General features: G+C 50.9%; 6 protein-coding genes across 6 annotated transcripts; 2 read left to right on the top strand and 4 right to left on the bottom strand.

Moving 5' to 3' along the window:
• Positions 1-60: 60 nt before the first annotated feature.
• CONPUDRAFT_161643 (uncharacterized protein) lies at positions 61-1,248 on the bottom strand. The gene is made up of 2 exons (XM_007765454.1): positions 945-1,248; positions 61-885 (listed from the first exon to the last, which is right to left on the bottom strand). The coding sequence occupies exons 1-2, from the start codon at positions 1,145-1,147 to the stop codon at positions 189-191; spliced, it is 900 nt and encodes a 299-aa protein (XP_007763644.1). The 5' UTR covers positions 1,148-1,248; the 3' UTR covers positions 61-188.
• Positions 1,249-1,564: 316 nt separating this feature from the next.
• CONPUDRAFT_46237 (uncharacterized protein) lies at positions 1,565-3,070 on the bottom strand (the record flags this gene model as incomplete). Its single annotated transcript, XM_007764390.1, has 1 exon — positions 1,565-3,070. The coding sequence occupies one exon, from the start codon at positions 3,068-3,070 to the stop codon at positions 1,565-1,567; it is 1,506 nt and encodes a 501-aa protein (XP_007762580.1).
• Positions 3,071-4,224: 1,154 nt separating this feature from the next.
• On the bottom strand, positions 4,225-6,910 carry CONPUDRAFT_79208 (uncharacterized protein). Its single transcript, XM_007764636.1, has 4 exons — positions 5,438-6,910; positions 5,040-5,388; positions 4,683-4,992; positions 4,225-4,631 (listed from the first exon to the last, which is right to left on the bottom strand). The coding sequence occupies exons 1-4, from the start codon at positions 6,882-6,884 to the stop codon at positions 4,416-4,418; spliced, it is 2,322 nt and encodes a 773-aa protein (XP_007762826.1). The 5' UTR covers positions 6,885-6,910; the 3' UTR covers positions 4,225-4,415.
• Positions 6,911-7,143: 233 nt separating this feature from the next.
• Positions 7,144-9,047, bottom strand: CONPUDRAFT_96186 (Aldo keto reductase). Its single transcript, XM_007765453.1, has 12 exons — positions 8,787-9,047; positions 8,722-8,735; positions 8,644-8,659; positions 8,563-8,586; positions 8,382-8,511; positions 8,317-8,330; positions 8,231-8,260; positions 8,028-8,178; positions 7,896-7,974; positions 7,592-7,842; positions 7,375-7,535; positions 7,144-7,318 (listed from the first exon to the last, which is right to left on the bottom strand). The coding sequence occupies exons 1-12, from the start codon at positions 8,820-8,822 to the stop codon at positions 7,271-7,273; spliced, it is 954 nt and encodes a 317-aa protein (XP_007763643.1). The 5' UTR covers positions 8,823-9,047; the 3' UTR covers positions 7,144-7,270.
• A 379-nt stretch (positions 9,048-9,426) lies between these two features.
• CONPUDRAFT_86946 (2-dehydropantoate 2-reductase) lies at positions 9,427-10,670 on the top strand (the record flags this gene model as incomplete). Its single annotated transcript, XM_007765397.1, has 2 exons — positions 9,427-9,664; positions 9,730-10,670. The coding sequence occupies 2 exons, from the start codon at positions 9,427-9,429 to the stop codon at positions 10,668-10,670; spliced, it is 1,179 nt and encodes a 392-aa protein (XP_007763587.1).
• Positions 10,671-12,042: 1,372 nt separating this feature from the next.
• On the top strand, positions 12,043-13,842 carry CONPUDRAFT_96183 (uncharacterized protein). Its single transcript, XM_007765452.1, has 8 exons — positions 12,043-12,180; positions 12,234-12,244; positions 12,312-12,543; positions 12,603-13,088; positions 13,153-13,214; positions 13,264-13,305; positions 13,359-13,542; positions 13,605-13,842. Exons 1-7 carry the CDS (start codon positions 12,100-12,102, stop codon positions 13,519-13,521), a joined length of 1,077 nt encoding a protein of 358 aa, XP_007763642.1. The 5' UTR covers positions 12,043-12,099; the 3' UTR covers positions 13,522-13,542; positions 13,605-13,842.
• The last annotated feature ends 236 nt before the right edge of the window (positions 13,843-14,078 follow it).

Raw genomic sequence — 14,078 nt, 5'->3', positions numbered from 1 at the left:
AGTATCCTGGATGCTAAAAGCAACATGGCAGTACAGATGAATAAAAAGTAGTCGTGAGGTGTGTTTGGGAAAGGCCGAGTCCAGTGTAATCCTAAATCCACAAACGACACGGCAATATTTACCATGAGTTAAAATAAAAGTGCCGAGTTATTGAAGTTGATGCAGCATTATCCTTGTTTCATTAGTGTTCAATGGCGACCTATAAAGCCCAAGAGGACCATGGCCGCCTCAATGTCCTCGGATTGGCGATCGACAAGGGTGGCCTTTTTGTTAGGAATCATGGATAGCTCGGAATCCATTGGTTGAAAGTCCCCGGCAAGAGAAAGGTTGATGCTCGTCTCGGGAGTGAGAAGTTCGTCGTCTGATTCGGCATCTTCCCGGTCAGTGTCATGATGAGTTAACGAAGGGAGCGAGGCAGTTTCGTCGTCTTCGTCCGGGTCCTCGCTGTTTGCCTTGCTGCCCCTTCTCGCTTTGAAACATGCCCACTCCAGAGACCTCCGTGTCTTTGATCGTGACAATAGTATAGACATGCGTGCTTCTTCAACGCTCGGGGATAACTGTGGGCCAGACGGAGACGACTGCATATATTCCCAGAGCTGCTTATCGGCAGCAGGGCCCACGCGCCGTTTCTTTGGTGTTACTGGTGAAGCAATCGTCCCAGAGGGTGCTATGGAAGGGGGCTGGGGACGTTCCGAGAGGGCAGCCACTTGATCAAGAGAGGCTGACGAGCGTATACGACTTGAGCGGGAAGCTTTCGAGTCAAACCGGTGGGCATGTTTCTGAGAGCGTGCATCGGTGAATGGGACGTTCTCCTTCCAAGCATGGGAGCGCCTCTTGACCGCCGAGCGCCTGTTCTGAAACCAGGTGGTCACAGCTTTGATATCCCTGAGCAAAATTTATCAATAAAGCAGGAATAGGAAATGAAGAACGGACGCGTCACGTACATGCCAATCTCGCTAGCGAGCATGTTACGTTCCTGCCGAGTTGGATGACTTTTAATCTCGAAAAGGTGCTGCAGTGCATTAAGCTGAGCTGGAGAGACCCGTCTCCTGATATAAGGTACGTAGGCATCGGCCATGGATGACTGGTGCATGTCGGGGGAGGAAGATAGTGCAGGGAAGGGAGGCGAGGGTAGAGAAAGGGCCATATTGTGGACAAGATGGTGCTTTAGAAAAATAAATTAATCTATGCGTAAGCCTGCCTCGTCGAGTATTGCGTTTATGTGCTCAGTAGCATCTGCTGTCTGCCCTGAGTGGTCGAAGTCGAGTGTAGCACCGATCCTGGGCTAGCTCTGGAACTAGTTCCAACACGTCGCGACGCGCAAACAACGCCAAAACATGGGTCACGTGTAAGCGCGACTTACCAGGTGGCGGTGCTAATATTCTCGTGGCTGTCTGATCCATCTTCACAATATTGTACTCGCGCACCATCGCTCCTTACAGCTGGGTTCCACAAGTGTAAATGTGCATCAACCCATATTATTATCGACAATATATCATAAAAATAATCCGAGATAAGTACACAGCTAAATCACGTATATCCAGCTAACATGAAGATCTCTCCGTTAATCGTCACCCATTAGAAGCTCCTCTTCCAAAGTCCTCGATCCTAGAGGCGCTACGGATACCTGTGCTTCCGAAGAAAGGACTGCACACTCCTCTGCAGTGATATTGCTGCACCATATAGGGCTCACGTAGATCTTGTCGATTGGCACTTTCATCTCCCGCCTCATCCTCACGAACTGTATGATATCCGGTATCGCCATGACTTGAAACTCCAGAACGCACAGATTTGGGTATAAAATACAGTTTCCTCCAGGGAAAAGGCTAGATAACTCTGCAGGGTTCATGATCTCGGAAGGATCGTCGGACAGTATGTCGAGAAAGTTTGGATCTAAGTTGGCAATCCTCAAGTAACCAACCTGGGGCATAGAAGCCAGGAAGCGAACTAGGGTACGTTGCGGAGATATCCCACGGCCAATGTCAACTCCATATAACGTCAATACTCGGGTCTTGGGGAACCTCGACACCATCATGTCAAAGAGGGGTGAGTAATTCTCTCCCGAAAGATTCATGAGCGTCAGGTCGCGAACGTTGGGAGCGAGGAATTGTGGTACGACATAGGAAGCGAAGTATAGGCTGAAGTTACCAAGTACCAGGACTTCAAGGTGAGGAAGCACAATGGGATCGAAGCGAGGTGCATTGACCTCTAGAGCAGGTCCTGCACCATCGAGACTCAGCTTGTAAAGGCGAGGGCAATCCAGTAAAATCTGCCTGAATCGCTTGAGAGAAGGTAGTGACTCCATGGCAAGCCGGCGGAGATCAAGAGTGGTGAGATTATAAATTGGCGTTCGGTTCCAGTCGATGGGTATCCCATTCATACAAAAGTAAGTAAGCGCGGAGGTTTGACCGCCGAGAAGCATGTTCGGAGTCCAAGCTTGACTCTGGGTATCGATCCAGACATACGGATTTCCTGACCGGTGCAGCTCAAATCGTTCCAACGTGATCTTTTGACCCGATTTGCCTGCCACGTCTAGCTTCTGGAGGGTAGTCAATGCTGAAGGCCAATTGTCAAGGATAATGATGAGGGTCCGGATTTGCGAAAGCTTGATGAACAGCTGGTCCAATAAAGCCTCTATCCTGTGCGTAACAAGTTCATCGTCCCCTCTTACTTTCCAATCGATGCGAATATCGAGTGGCGCAGTACCGGCTCTGTCGAGCCACGCCAGAGAACGCTCGTGAGGGGGTGCGTCGCGGATCCATATCGAAGACCAGACTGCCATGTCCTCGAGCATAACATGTCTCCACCTCCTGCATACCCAGGTGAGCGCAAGGCGACTGACCACAGTTTCGTGGGGATGTTCAAGTGAGCTAAACGCAAACTTGAATATGTTGGAAAGAATTTCGATGGGGAGTTCGTTGATTCGGCATAGACGCTGGTAGTAGAGCTGGCGGAGCTGTGGAGATTCGCCAATGAGACGGGCAAGAAGCTCGGAAGTGTCGGAGAAGGATTGCAGCGATGCTGGTTGATATGTAGCTTGGATGCTTTTTTCGATAGGTCGCTGTGTCATAAGCCAGGAGATGGCAAGGTCCATGCTAGAAGAACGCGAATATGATACAAAAGGGTGAGTCGAAGCGAGGGTTGGATGCAGGCACAAGTGGCATTCACACCTGATGCAACTAATAGCGCGACGGGACCGTAAGCACTTCGCGGTGGAACTGTGGAAGGCACAACGTCGTTTGGAGGCGGAGGAAGAGGGCGGAAACCGATGAGGCAGCGGCTGGAAAAAAACGGAAGATAGGTGGCTTAACTGGTATAATAGAACACGTTGTTTTCCAGTAGCATTGACAATCAATATTTGCACAGGCGGTTGAAACCCCACTGCCAAAGCGTGCTTGTTTGTCCTTGTGGGCGCTGCAGTTCTTTATTTGTCGGCGTGTGAGAACGGCAGCCACCAGTCGCTTGAGCACCTTGACCACGGCGGATAACAGACACTGATAAACACAGCACAGAATCCTCAAAGGAGTAGAAAATCAACCAGAGAAAGACAGTGTTAAAAGAGGCTGCAGACGCGGCCAGTACTTGACGCTTATACGAAAACAGGAGGCGATCGGCTCAAAGCGAGGTATCATCTGCTTTTGAGCCTTGCATTGACCTCGTAGTCCCGTAGAGAGCACAGGCGATCAGCGTCGGTGGGTTGAGAACAAGGGAACCAGGAGGAAAAGATGACTCGTTGCTGCATGATGTGACGGGAGTGCCCCGCCGTCGGACGCTCTAAGTGGACACGTCTCAGGGAGAGAGGCATCTGGATCTGCCTTGTTTCGCTTGCTTTCTGCTCTATGGGTTAAATCCTCAAAGTCGACGAGGTACCCTCGCCTGACCCGGAAACAAAGGAATGCTTGAGCGAGTCGGATGTCTGCAAATTTTGGTGCGACGCCAGTCACTAGGTAAGACTTACACTCCAAATTATCTTCGCATCATTAGGCGGCAGAGGTAGGAAGTGCGTGGGGATGGATCAGGAGAGACCTATAGCAGTATAAACGTCTAGGTTCGCTCTCAAAGGGGACCACTTTGATGCTAAACAGATATTGGACACTGTAACTCATATCGCGCTGCTTCTGCTTTGTCTCTCAACATGTCTAGGGGTGTTTCCTTTCTTGACAAGTTCGATCAAGTGGCGGTGCACGTAGACAAACGTCTCGCATCATACGTATTGAAGGCGCCGGCAAAAGTAGCGCATTTTGCTGGTAGCGGTCACCGGCTTTGACGTTTGTCATATTTCTCCGCGCACAAAGCAAGACCTGTCATACAACAGCAACAAAGCGTTCTTTAGAAGTACAGACAAAAGTATACAGTATCATAACTCAGGAAACAAACCGTAATCATCAAAGCCACTCTCCCAACAGCCACTTTTCTTAGTTCCAGGCACCAGGAAGCGATTCGTTACCCAGGGTGCTGGCTCGTGGCAACGTGGATGTGCTTGCTCTCGGGTTCGGAGATGCGCCGAGAAGTTCTTCGATGAGATTGGTGACGATGTCGTCCTCGGCATCCTTAGCGGGAGCCCCTTCCGCTGGCATGTGCTTCTTCACCCTAGCCTTCAGGTCGGGGTGGGCGCTCTCGGTGAAACCCATCTGTAGTAATGTTCAGAACATGCTAATTAGATAAAATGGGGAAGGTCATACATCGGCGAGCTTTCTGGTGATTCTATTCATGGACCGAGCTTCGGGCGACTCAAAAGACCGAGCACTCCGAGCACTCGCATGTCCTATCGTATGGTTGCGGCGCGGTACGCTGATCATTTCATATCCGGGCCAAACGCCCCTCGCGCTACTGACCATGACTGCAGGCGAAGGCAAGTTCCTTGAAGGCGTGGCAGGCGTATGACCGACCGGGGTAGTTACGACGGTCGGCGTTGTAGCTGACATTGCCTGAGGTGTCGTGGTACGACCTGTGTTCGCACTCCCGACCTTCGTTTCGACACTAATTTCCTCCCTGAAGTGATGAGCTGATTATCTAAAAGGGCAAGATGCAACGCTTACCTCGATTGAGGGTACTCCTCAAGTTTCGAATCTGGGTTCTTCCGTTTCTCAGCTTTCATTTGACGATACGCATTTTTCTTCGCTTTATACTCTGCCTTCGCAGCCTCAACATCGGCTCTTGCCTGATCCATGACTGGGGCGTGTTCGCTATCGGAAGGTACACCAGGAGCAGCAGGAACAGCTATTGACCCCGCCGTAGCCACTCCGGGTGCCGGAGGGGCGGGAGGACGCGGCGGAACCCATTCCATCGGGCCCGCCCATGAGTAGCGGTTCATAATGTTCGCTGCCCTTCGACGGAAACCCTCCGGTACAGAACTAAGGTCTTCGAATGGGCGAGCAAAAGGGGGAACTATAATAAGGTTTAGACGAAATGCGGTGACAAGATGATAAACACGTACTCGGAGGGATGGGAGGAGGATGGGGAGGACCACCTCTGCTCCAATGGAAAGGTCCCATCGGGGGTACACCAGGCGGCAGACCCTGTCCTGGGATAAATGTAGGCGGAGGTGGCGGCGGCGCGGTGAATGGTGCAGCGAAGGGAGGTGGGACTCCGGGCCCGTACGAGGGAGGTATGCCGGATGCATTCATCCGATGCATGGACTCCTCTGCAGCAGGAGCAGGAGCGGGAGTTTCCGCCAAGGGACGACCTGACGATGTGGCCTCTTCAGGCGGCCCCCGCGTTCCGGTTGTTCGTTCGCCAAACGAGCGAAATATCTTATCAAGAGCCTCCGCTACCCTGGCTCCTGCTTGTTGCTCTGTTGCCCTGCGAAGTTCTTCGACGGTCCTTCCAGTTTCAGCTGCGGCGGTTCTTTGAATGTGCTCGCCCGCACGGTAAAGTGCCTCGCGATGGTTCGACCAGTATGTCCCGTTAGATGCATTTGTGAGGATGTTTCGGAATCCCTCCGAAAGCTCAGGGTGGGAGGATAGAACGGAAGATGCGCTAGTCAGGAATGCCTCAAGGTCACTGAAAAGGGAAGGCGCCGAGGGAGTTTGGGATGCGTCGATGGTAGGAACAGGGGGGTCTGCGTCCTGAGCCGGGGAGGTGTTGACGCTTTCAGCCTTGTCTGTGATATCGAAATGGAGAGAGTCAGTCGTATTGAGAGCTTCCGGAAGCTCGACGGTGATCTGTTGGCCGGTGGGAGCGTCCTGATAGAGGTCTTCCGTGTCACTCATGTCAAAAACATGGATGGGTGGCTTGGCAGGAGTGCGACTCTCCAGCAGGGAGTTGGTAGATTCGACGTCGTCTAGAACACTCGGTCGCAAAGAAGCACGTTGCTTCCCCTTTGAATCCTCCTCCGCAGTGGAAGTACTGGAATGGTGATCTACAAAGGGCTCTCCACGGAGGTCACGGTCGTCGACTTGAGATTTCGTGTCAATTTCACTGCCTAGCACCTCAACAAAAGCATGGGGGCTATTCCGGTCGCGCTGAGGCCAGAAAGGGCTGCCAGTGGTTTCCGGAAGACGCTGCCATTCGTCATCGACCTCGAACATCATTGGGAGCGTTTCATTGCCGCCAAAGGTGTTACGCTGTGGGGTGACAGAAGGCGCTCTAGAATGTGAGGGATTGGACCTGAGAGCGCTGAGATCTTGAACGAAGAACTTGATGGGCTCCTTGTCTCCCTGGTTCAACGTACTATAAAACTCCTGCAGCTCTTCCTCGGAACTGAGTGTGACTTCATCTCCGTCGGGGTCAATATACGAGACACCGACATCGGCAAAGGGTATGTCGAAGAGAGTGCTGATTCTGACTGAGAGAACAGACCACGAGGGCTGAGTAGCGAAGTTGAGGCGGCGAGTGAGACTACCTGGCCTTGTGAGTTTGAACACTGCGGTGGATGGAGACATTGTTGTCGTCGGTAAGAGTCAGGGGGAATGCGAGTCCTATCCTACTTAGGCCTGTCATTGGCCCTATTATCGCTACACATTTCAAACTCCGCTAAACTGCGCGGACTGCGCGAATCTGCGCCGCGGTCATTTTTTGCCACCAACTGACAACTGTTGACATGGACAACATCGGCCTCGCCGAGATACTTCTAGATCTTACCAGGTACCATATCACAGGTATTTGAACGCAAAGCAACATGCGGGCCCAGGTATCTTCTTTGGGCAAGCTAACATCACCGATAAACGATGTGTTGTTGGCAACCTCAGCATACATATTTACACGGCTGGTACTCGGGCTAGTAGTCGTACACTGATAATAATGAAGGCAACAAGTATACATGATCATTTCAAGCAAAGACGGACATTTGGACGTCAATGTCACCCGGGTCATTCAGCTGCGGAACGTATGAGTTAGTACCATGTAACAATGAGCGGCACGAAACGCGCGTACTCGGAGGTTGATGTTTAGGGCACTCAGGTTCTTGATCTCTGAGTCAGACAGATCGAAGCTATTACAGTCTAGGTTAGCAACCAGCCGGTCTTGGTTGTTGCTCTTGGGAATGACGGCGATGCCTTGCTGCGTCGCCCAACGTAGCAACACCTGCGCCGGAGCTGTCATCAAGAGATGGTCGTGAGTGAAAGTTCCGTTGAGTATTATCAGAGCTCACTCTTCTTGTGGGTGGCAGAAATTGAGGCTATAACGTTGTGTTCGAGCAAACTCGGTGTCCCTTTGTCGATACCAAGCTCGACGTAACTTTGAGGTCCGAACGAGGAGTATGCCGTCACTGCAATTCCGAAGTGTTTGCAGAGCTTGATAAGAGCCTCCTGGGTCAGATACGGGTGCAGCTCAACCTGCAACACCTGCGGCTCGTATTTGGCGTAGCGCAGCACATCCAAAAGGATAGATCCCTGGCAGTTACTACCAACATTGTTAGTGAGCGTTACTGGCAACAAAGAAATCAAAACCGGTACCTTAAACCGATGTTCTTGGCGAGGCCGGCATCAACGAGACCCTCCATGGCCGCCCAAGTTTCGGACATGGGTGTGTTTTCTTTGCAAATGTCAGCCAACCTCGATCTCAACTGAGACTTATTGTATGCTTACGGAGGTAGACCTTGCCGTCGTCGCCGAACCACTCGGGAGGGTAGCGATGGCTCGGGTCAACGTATTTCAGAGCGATGGGGAAATGGACCAAGAACAGGTCAAAGTAGTCAATACCCCAGAGTCCAAGCTGAAACTTTGCCAACGCGCCAACCTATTTGCCAGGAAATCAGGAAAAGTCACAGACCACTCCTCCGATGACTTACATGCTCCTTCGCATGGAAGGTATTCCATAACTGCAGAGCGGTTAGGGGCAGCTCAGCCTTTACTTCTAGCGAACGTAGGACATTACCTTGGAAGTGATGACTACGAATGATCATGGTCAAAAGATAGTCCACTGAAGTTGATCAATCTTACAAAGCTCTTCTCGTTTCACGAGACCGTCCTGGATCGCGCGGCGCACACCATCTCCGGCCTCCTTCTCATTGCCATAGTCACCGGCACCATCGAAGAGACGATAACCTGATTTGATAGCATTGTACACGGTCTGCGACGACTTAGATGGATGGGTCGGTCTTCAATCTTGGAGACGACTCACGTCGGCGCAGGTGGATCTGGTGACCTATTGATGGTTATCGAGTTGGCCCAGATACAGTCTTTGCATAGAAAATGCACTGACCTTCCAGAGACCGAAGCTTGAAATTAAATGCATGTGAGATCCTCACGTGAATGCAAAGCGCCTAGTAGTGGAACATACCCGACAAGAGGCATCTGATCGTACTATGTTAGCAAAGCTAGGGGGTACGTAGCTGAGGAACTGACCTTCTGACTGGTACGTTTCAGTACGACGGTAGCCATGTCGAGTATGTGTTAGTTTTTGGTGGACTGAGTGGTATCTAAGAGAGCGGGTGAGTCTGAGATATGGAGGAGAGGCCAGTGGGTGCCTTTTCTATCAATCGTAAATCCTCAATCCTGGTTGGATGGCACACGGGCCGGTAACTGTCCACTGATCTAGCTGGGAGACAAGCTGATAAAAATGGCCGATGTAGGCCTCGCGTGACAGAATGCCATGGCCAGATGCTCTCTGTCTGTTGGCTCTTGAGCATTTCATCCGTCAAGACGGCCACCCGATCTTCAGTTTGGAAGAGGTTCGGCTAATTTTAGACTACAACATTCCTTATGAGGCAATCAGCATTCCGCTCACCCCGAGGTTCAAGCGTCTGGCACCGCTTCCAACTTCCAACTTCCGACTGCCACTGTTATTGACGCTCAACCGCTCAACCGCTGAAGCTCAGTAGCTCTTTCGGGCTGACAGGCAAACAAATTGCAATTACACCACACTCTCAAAGGTTGGTCCTTGATTGCAACCCCTTCTTCATTACTCCCAGTCTCATGTCACAGTCGCGCTTCTTCAGACAAGTGGAAGCGGGCGGCCGGTTGGAGCTGAGGAGAGGAAAGGAAGATGCGCTTTCATGTCCTCGGAGTCGGCGCCATTGGATCTTTGGTAGCCCATCATCTCCGCAACGTCGTTCCGCGTGAAAATCCAGTCGTTCTGCTCCATCGCACTCGCAGTCAGGCGAAGCGAGCCCGCGTCGATCATATTTCTACGGTGAAGGTGGAAACGCAGGGCATTGTCAAAGAGGCACAAGGTTTTGCGCAAGAGGTCGCTGAGGGTGGGGATGCTGCCAAGAGTGACCAAGGTGTGTCAATGCCCTCCCTCGATGAGACAAACAGCGGCGGCCTGGCTCAGAAACCGATCCTTCAGACCCCATTGACTCTGTCATTGTAACCACCAAGGCTCACAGTACCAGAGCAGCCATCGCCAAGCTATTACCTCGTCTCTCTGCCAGCAGCACAGTTGTTCTCATGCAAAACGGTATGGGTGTATACGAGGAACTCGTCGAAGAAGTCTTCAAAAACCCTACCTCGCGACCCCACTTCATCCTGTGCTCCAATAGCCATGGTGCATGGCTGAAAAACTCGTTCCATTCTGTTCATGCTGGCGTCGGCGACCTTCAGCTCGCCGTCATGCCGAATAGAAGGAACCGGGATTACGAAGCGTCATTATCGTCGCATACCGGTCCGCAATTTGACAAACCGCTGCTATCTCTCGATGACATCACCCGTTCTGATGACCCTTCTTTGGCTCGTTATCATACCCTTCGGAACACCGTCGCCGCACTGTCTTCTTTGTCGAGCCTATGCCCCAAATGGGTGCCCATGTCAGAACTACAGGTTATTCTCCGCCGGAAGTTGGTAGCAAACGCTGCTATTAACCCCCTCACTGCTCTTATGGGCTGCCGGAATGGAAACCTTTTTCGTGATACAGAGTCCATCAAGATGCTTAACAACCTGTGCAAGGAAGCTGAGGCTGTCTTCCTTGCCGAGCGACAGCAGGCGAACGAAGGGATGTCGGACAGCTTACAGCAGGAAGTCTCCACGGGGCATATATCTCCTCCGTCTCTAGATCCTAGGCTAAGGCACAGTGCGCTGGTGGAGTCTACCATCCGCGTATCCCGCACAACAGGTGCAAACATTTCGTCCATGTTAAGCGACGTGCGTCGGAATTTGCCCACCGAGATAGACTACATAAATGGGTTTTTATCGAACCGAGGGCAACACCTTGGCATACCAACGCCTCTGAACGACGCGTTGACTTCCCTCGTGAAGATTAGAAAGCATATTCCTTTGGATCAGCTCATGTAGCTTCCTGACCACATTAACTTGTAAGTTTGTAAAATATATATTTTTGCATGGATGGCTTCATTCCTATCAGACTCTGCAGGTGGTCACTAAACGGATCTGGCCATGTTCTCATTGCACAATGCCCCCCGTGCTTCTAGGGTTATGGCACTTGCGAGGAAGAAGCAAGCCTGAGCTCGCATAGCTGCGGGCATACATGGGCGGTTTTTCGAAGCGGAAGACATATGTCAGTGCAACCCTGATTTGAACGATACTGATAGCTTTTGGAAGTTGGACGGTACTAGGCGTCCTTGCTCAAATTGACCTGAAAGTGGCAGAAGCACACACTGGCGACAGCAAAATCGGATTTGCCTGCCTATGAGATTACGACGGCGCTTATCATTTGCTTTCTGGTACAGCTCCTGAAGTATCCAGAAAAATCCTGCCCCCCATTGAGATGCAAATAGCTCAAGTCCCAGCGTTGTGCAGTACGTCACTCCACGTTACGTTGTGAGACATTGCTTTAGCCGCATATGTATAGCAATCCATAGGAAACTCTGCTTCATGATCAACAGGCTTTTCAAATTTAACTCAAGTGACCCCACGCGTCTGACTTCCACAGAGCAATCTGCCTCAAGGCGGGTTAACCCCATGTTCCAAATACATTCCGGCGTTAAGTTCATTCGCAATCTGCGGTTGCCGTCGAGCGATCCTGCCCCTCAAAGTCATATTGCGGCAGCGTCGTTCTCGACTCCCTGATGTAGTAGCACTGTGGGGCATCAACGCATCCATGGGAAAATGTGCTGGTGTAAATGCGGGCTGTGGACATGGGCGAAGCCCACATAAACTAACTATGAGAGGCCAAGTGCATGAATGCCACTCGCTCTTTCTGGAAGTCATCAGGGAATTTCAGAAGGTCATCGATGGGCCTTACCCAACTATCAAATGGTCGTTTGGAGAACATATCCGGCTATGCTGCAATCGCACTCGAGAGGTCTTAGGTCTGGAGAGATAGCCCTTTCGTGCCTAGCTGGCTGCGCCACTGTGGTGACTTCGGCGTATGCGTTAAATAGCGGACAAGGACACCCATGCCCGTGTCCTCCCGTATGTGGAAGATCTGCCTAGGGGAGACTTAATGTGCCCGGAGTACTCCTGAGTCGGAAGCTCGGGTATGCCAGGGCAGGCGAGATCCGAACTGATCGCTTCCCCCTCGCAGCCGTTCCTCACTCACCTGCCCATTCTTGAACGAATGGATAACATTGATGTCATTCGGTCCAGCTCGCCTCGAGTTGCCGCTATGGATTCGCAAATAACTCCGACAGTGACAGCCGCGATGTCACCTCAAACTTATACATAAATCATTCGTCCGTGTTCCCCGCGGCTGCTTCGAACCATTGTCTGTTCTGGCTACTATCCCGCTCGTCCTTTCCTCCTCCCTTCCTTACCTTGCAAGATGATACTCAATCGCTTTTACGATCCCAATACTCCTAAAGTCGCTGCAGTGGTCCTATTCTACATGGCTGCTGCACTCATTGTACGTGCCGATATCATGACCTTTGCGTGTTCTCAATTCACAACACACCTTAGATGGTGTTTGTGTAAGACCATGATTGTTCTCCTACTAAATAATATCTAGGCTAATGACGCGTTTCCGCCTTGCTACAGCAATAAAGCTGTCTTGAATAATTCGCCCAGCCTTCCGCTTCTGTTCCTTCTGAATCAGATGCTCATTGCCGTATTATTGCTGCATGCCTCTGCTTTTGTCAGCACGCGCATCGAGATACCAAAGTTTGAGCTCGCCACCGCCAAAAAGCTGTTCGCCGTTGTAGCTGTCAATGCTATCGGTCTGGTGTTCAACACACTTTGTTTGCGAGATGTGGAGGCATCATTTTTTCAGGTACACATCCTACCCCTATACATCCACAGCGCCCAATAATTAATTCCCCTCCATGCTAGATCGCTCGTGGTCTTGTTCTCCCGCTAACTATTATCGTTTCATGCCTCAATACGCGAACCAGCCCTTCCCTTCGCACAATAATCGCTGCCATTTTAGTGACACTCGGGTTCCTTGTTGGCGTTGCCCCTTCCTCTGCTTTACCCAAAGCGTCGGCTCCATCCATCATCTCCTTGGTGTACGGCATTCTCTCGTCTCTCTTCATCGCCTTCCATGCTGTACTCATCAAGTCGTCACTACCGCATTGTCATAATTCCACAATCCAGCTTGCATATTGGACTAATGCTGGGACTGCACTCCTTCTCGCACCCTTTGTAGTCTTTGCGGGAGAGCTTGCGAACCTGCAAGGCCTCATCTATGAGTCAACATGGGACGGTCGTGTTTTCATGTGGGGAAGCCTCATGACCGGCGTTTTTGGCTTCCTCCTGTGTGTTGCAGGCCTTCTTAGCATCCAGGTTACAAGCCCCATCACGCATATGTTTTCGAGTGTAAGCCACTTCACCAGAGTTAGTTTGGCTCACGCTGCAATCACTTACTGACGGTCACTCTTAGGCTGGCAAATCTGTGCTACAGACGGTACTGGGCGTAGTGATATACGAGGATATCATGACGGTGTAAGTCAGCGTCTTCGTCGACGTGACGCATGCTCAGTTGTTTCTGTAGGAACCGAATGAGCTCCATATCAATCATTACTCTTGGAGCTATGTTCGTAATCCCTTCATTTACTTCTCCTGGTTTCGAGACTCATGACTGTCTAGGTATTACACTTGGGTGAAATCTGCTGAGTCCACGCCTTCACCCCGTAAGGATATTGATCTCGAAGCCATGAGAGAACGACAGATATTGCAAAATGACGGAGATAACGACGAAGCCGCTGTTATTTTCAGTATAGAGGAAAAGAAGGGAGAAGATAAGACATGACCAGTGACACACGTTCTCGATGTGAGTCCATCGTATCGAACGAGAAACGTCTACAACTAATTATATCAACGAACGACTTGCAGAACAAGATAAGAGTAGAATATGGGCACCATCTCACAAGGACTTGAATCGAGCGTAGTTTCACGAGCATTAAGTTTCGGTACTACGAAGTTGGGTGGACCTGCGTATCCAGATATCCGACGTACATGGACCTCTATTTCTTGGACATTTCTTGGTGAAAAACTTGATTAATTATCTACAAGTACGGACTTGCAGTGACTAACTCCTTCATTGTACTTTGCGGTGGCAGATTTCTTTACAGGCTGTCAACTGGAACGCATAAGCGACACATGATTTGATGCTCTAGGAGCACTCTAAGACGGTCAAGACCATTCTGCCGCCAGTGGTCAGCTGCCCTATCATTAATTCGGAAACTGGGTGACCAAACCTTTTTGTACAATGATGAACGTCACGTAACATCCGAGCCATAGATTCAAGGCTTCGAAGAACAGTTTTCTTAGGTGTGGTCTAATTATTGTTGTTTGGTCGGGGCGGGT

This window comes from Coniophora puteana, assembly GCF_000271625.1.
Source record: "Coniophora puteana RWD-64-598 SS2 unplaced genomic scaffold CONPUscaffold_1, whole genome shotgun sequence".
NCBI lineage: Eukaryota > Fungi > Basidiomycota > Agaricomycetes > Boletales > Coniophoraceae > Coniophora > Coniophora puteana.
The sequence above is the reverse complement of the archived record's forward strand: the minus strand, read 5'-3'. Positions and strand labels throughout refer to the sequence as shown.

Coding starts and splice junctions, on each gene's coding strand:
- CONPUDRAFT_161643 (XM_007765454.1), bottom strand. CDS start 1,147: ATGGCCCTTTCTCTACCCTCGCCTCCCTTCCCTGCACTATCTTCCTCC. Junction 886..944: donor CTCGCTAGCGAGATTGGCAT/GTACGTGACGCG, acceptor AATTTTGCTCAG/GGATATCAAAGCTGTGACCA.
- CONPUDRAFT_79208 (XM_007764636.1), bottom strand. CDS start 6,884: ATGTCTCCATCCACCGCAGTGTTCAAACTCACAAGGCCAGGTAGTCTC. Junction 5,389..5,437: donor TCCTCCTCCCATCCCTCCGA/GTACGTGTTTAT, acceptor ACCTTATTATAG/TTCCCCCTTTTGCTCGCCCA. Junction 4,993..5,039: donor GAGGAGTACCCTCAATCGAG/GTAAGCGTTGCA, acceptor TCATCACTTCAG/GGAGGAAATTAGTGTCGAAA.
- CONPUDRAFT_96186 (XM_007765453.1), bottom strand. CDS start 8,822: ATGGCTACCGTCGTACTGAAACGTACCAGTCAGAAG. Junction 8,179..8,230: donor CCTTCCATGCGAAGGAGCAT/GTAAGTCATCGG, acceptor CCTGGCAAATAG/GTTGGCGCGTTGGCAAAGTT. Junction 7,319..7,374: donor CCCTAAACATCAACCTCCGA/GTACGCGCGTTT, acceptor TACGTTCCGCAG/CTGAATGACCCGGGTGACAT.
- CONPUDRAFT_96183 (XM_007765452.1), top strand. CDS start 12,100: ATGATACTCAATCGCTTTTACGATCCCAATACTCCTAAAGTCGCTGCA. Junction 13,089..13,152: donor TCACGCATATGTTTTCGAGT/GTAAGCCACTTC, acceptor GGTCACTCTTAG/GCTGGCAAATCTGTGCTACA. Junction 13,215..13,263: donor TACGAGGATATCATGACGGT/GTAAGTCAGCGT, acceptor TTGTTTCTGTAG/GAACCGAATGAGCTCCATAT.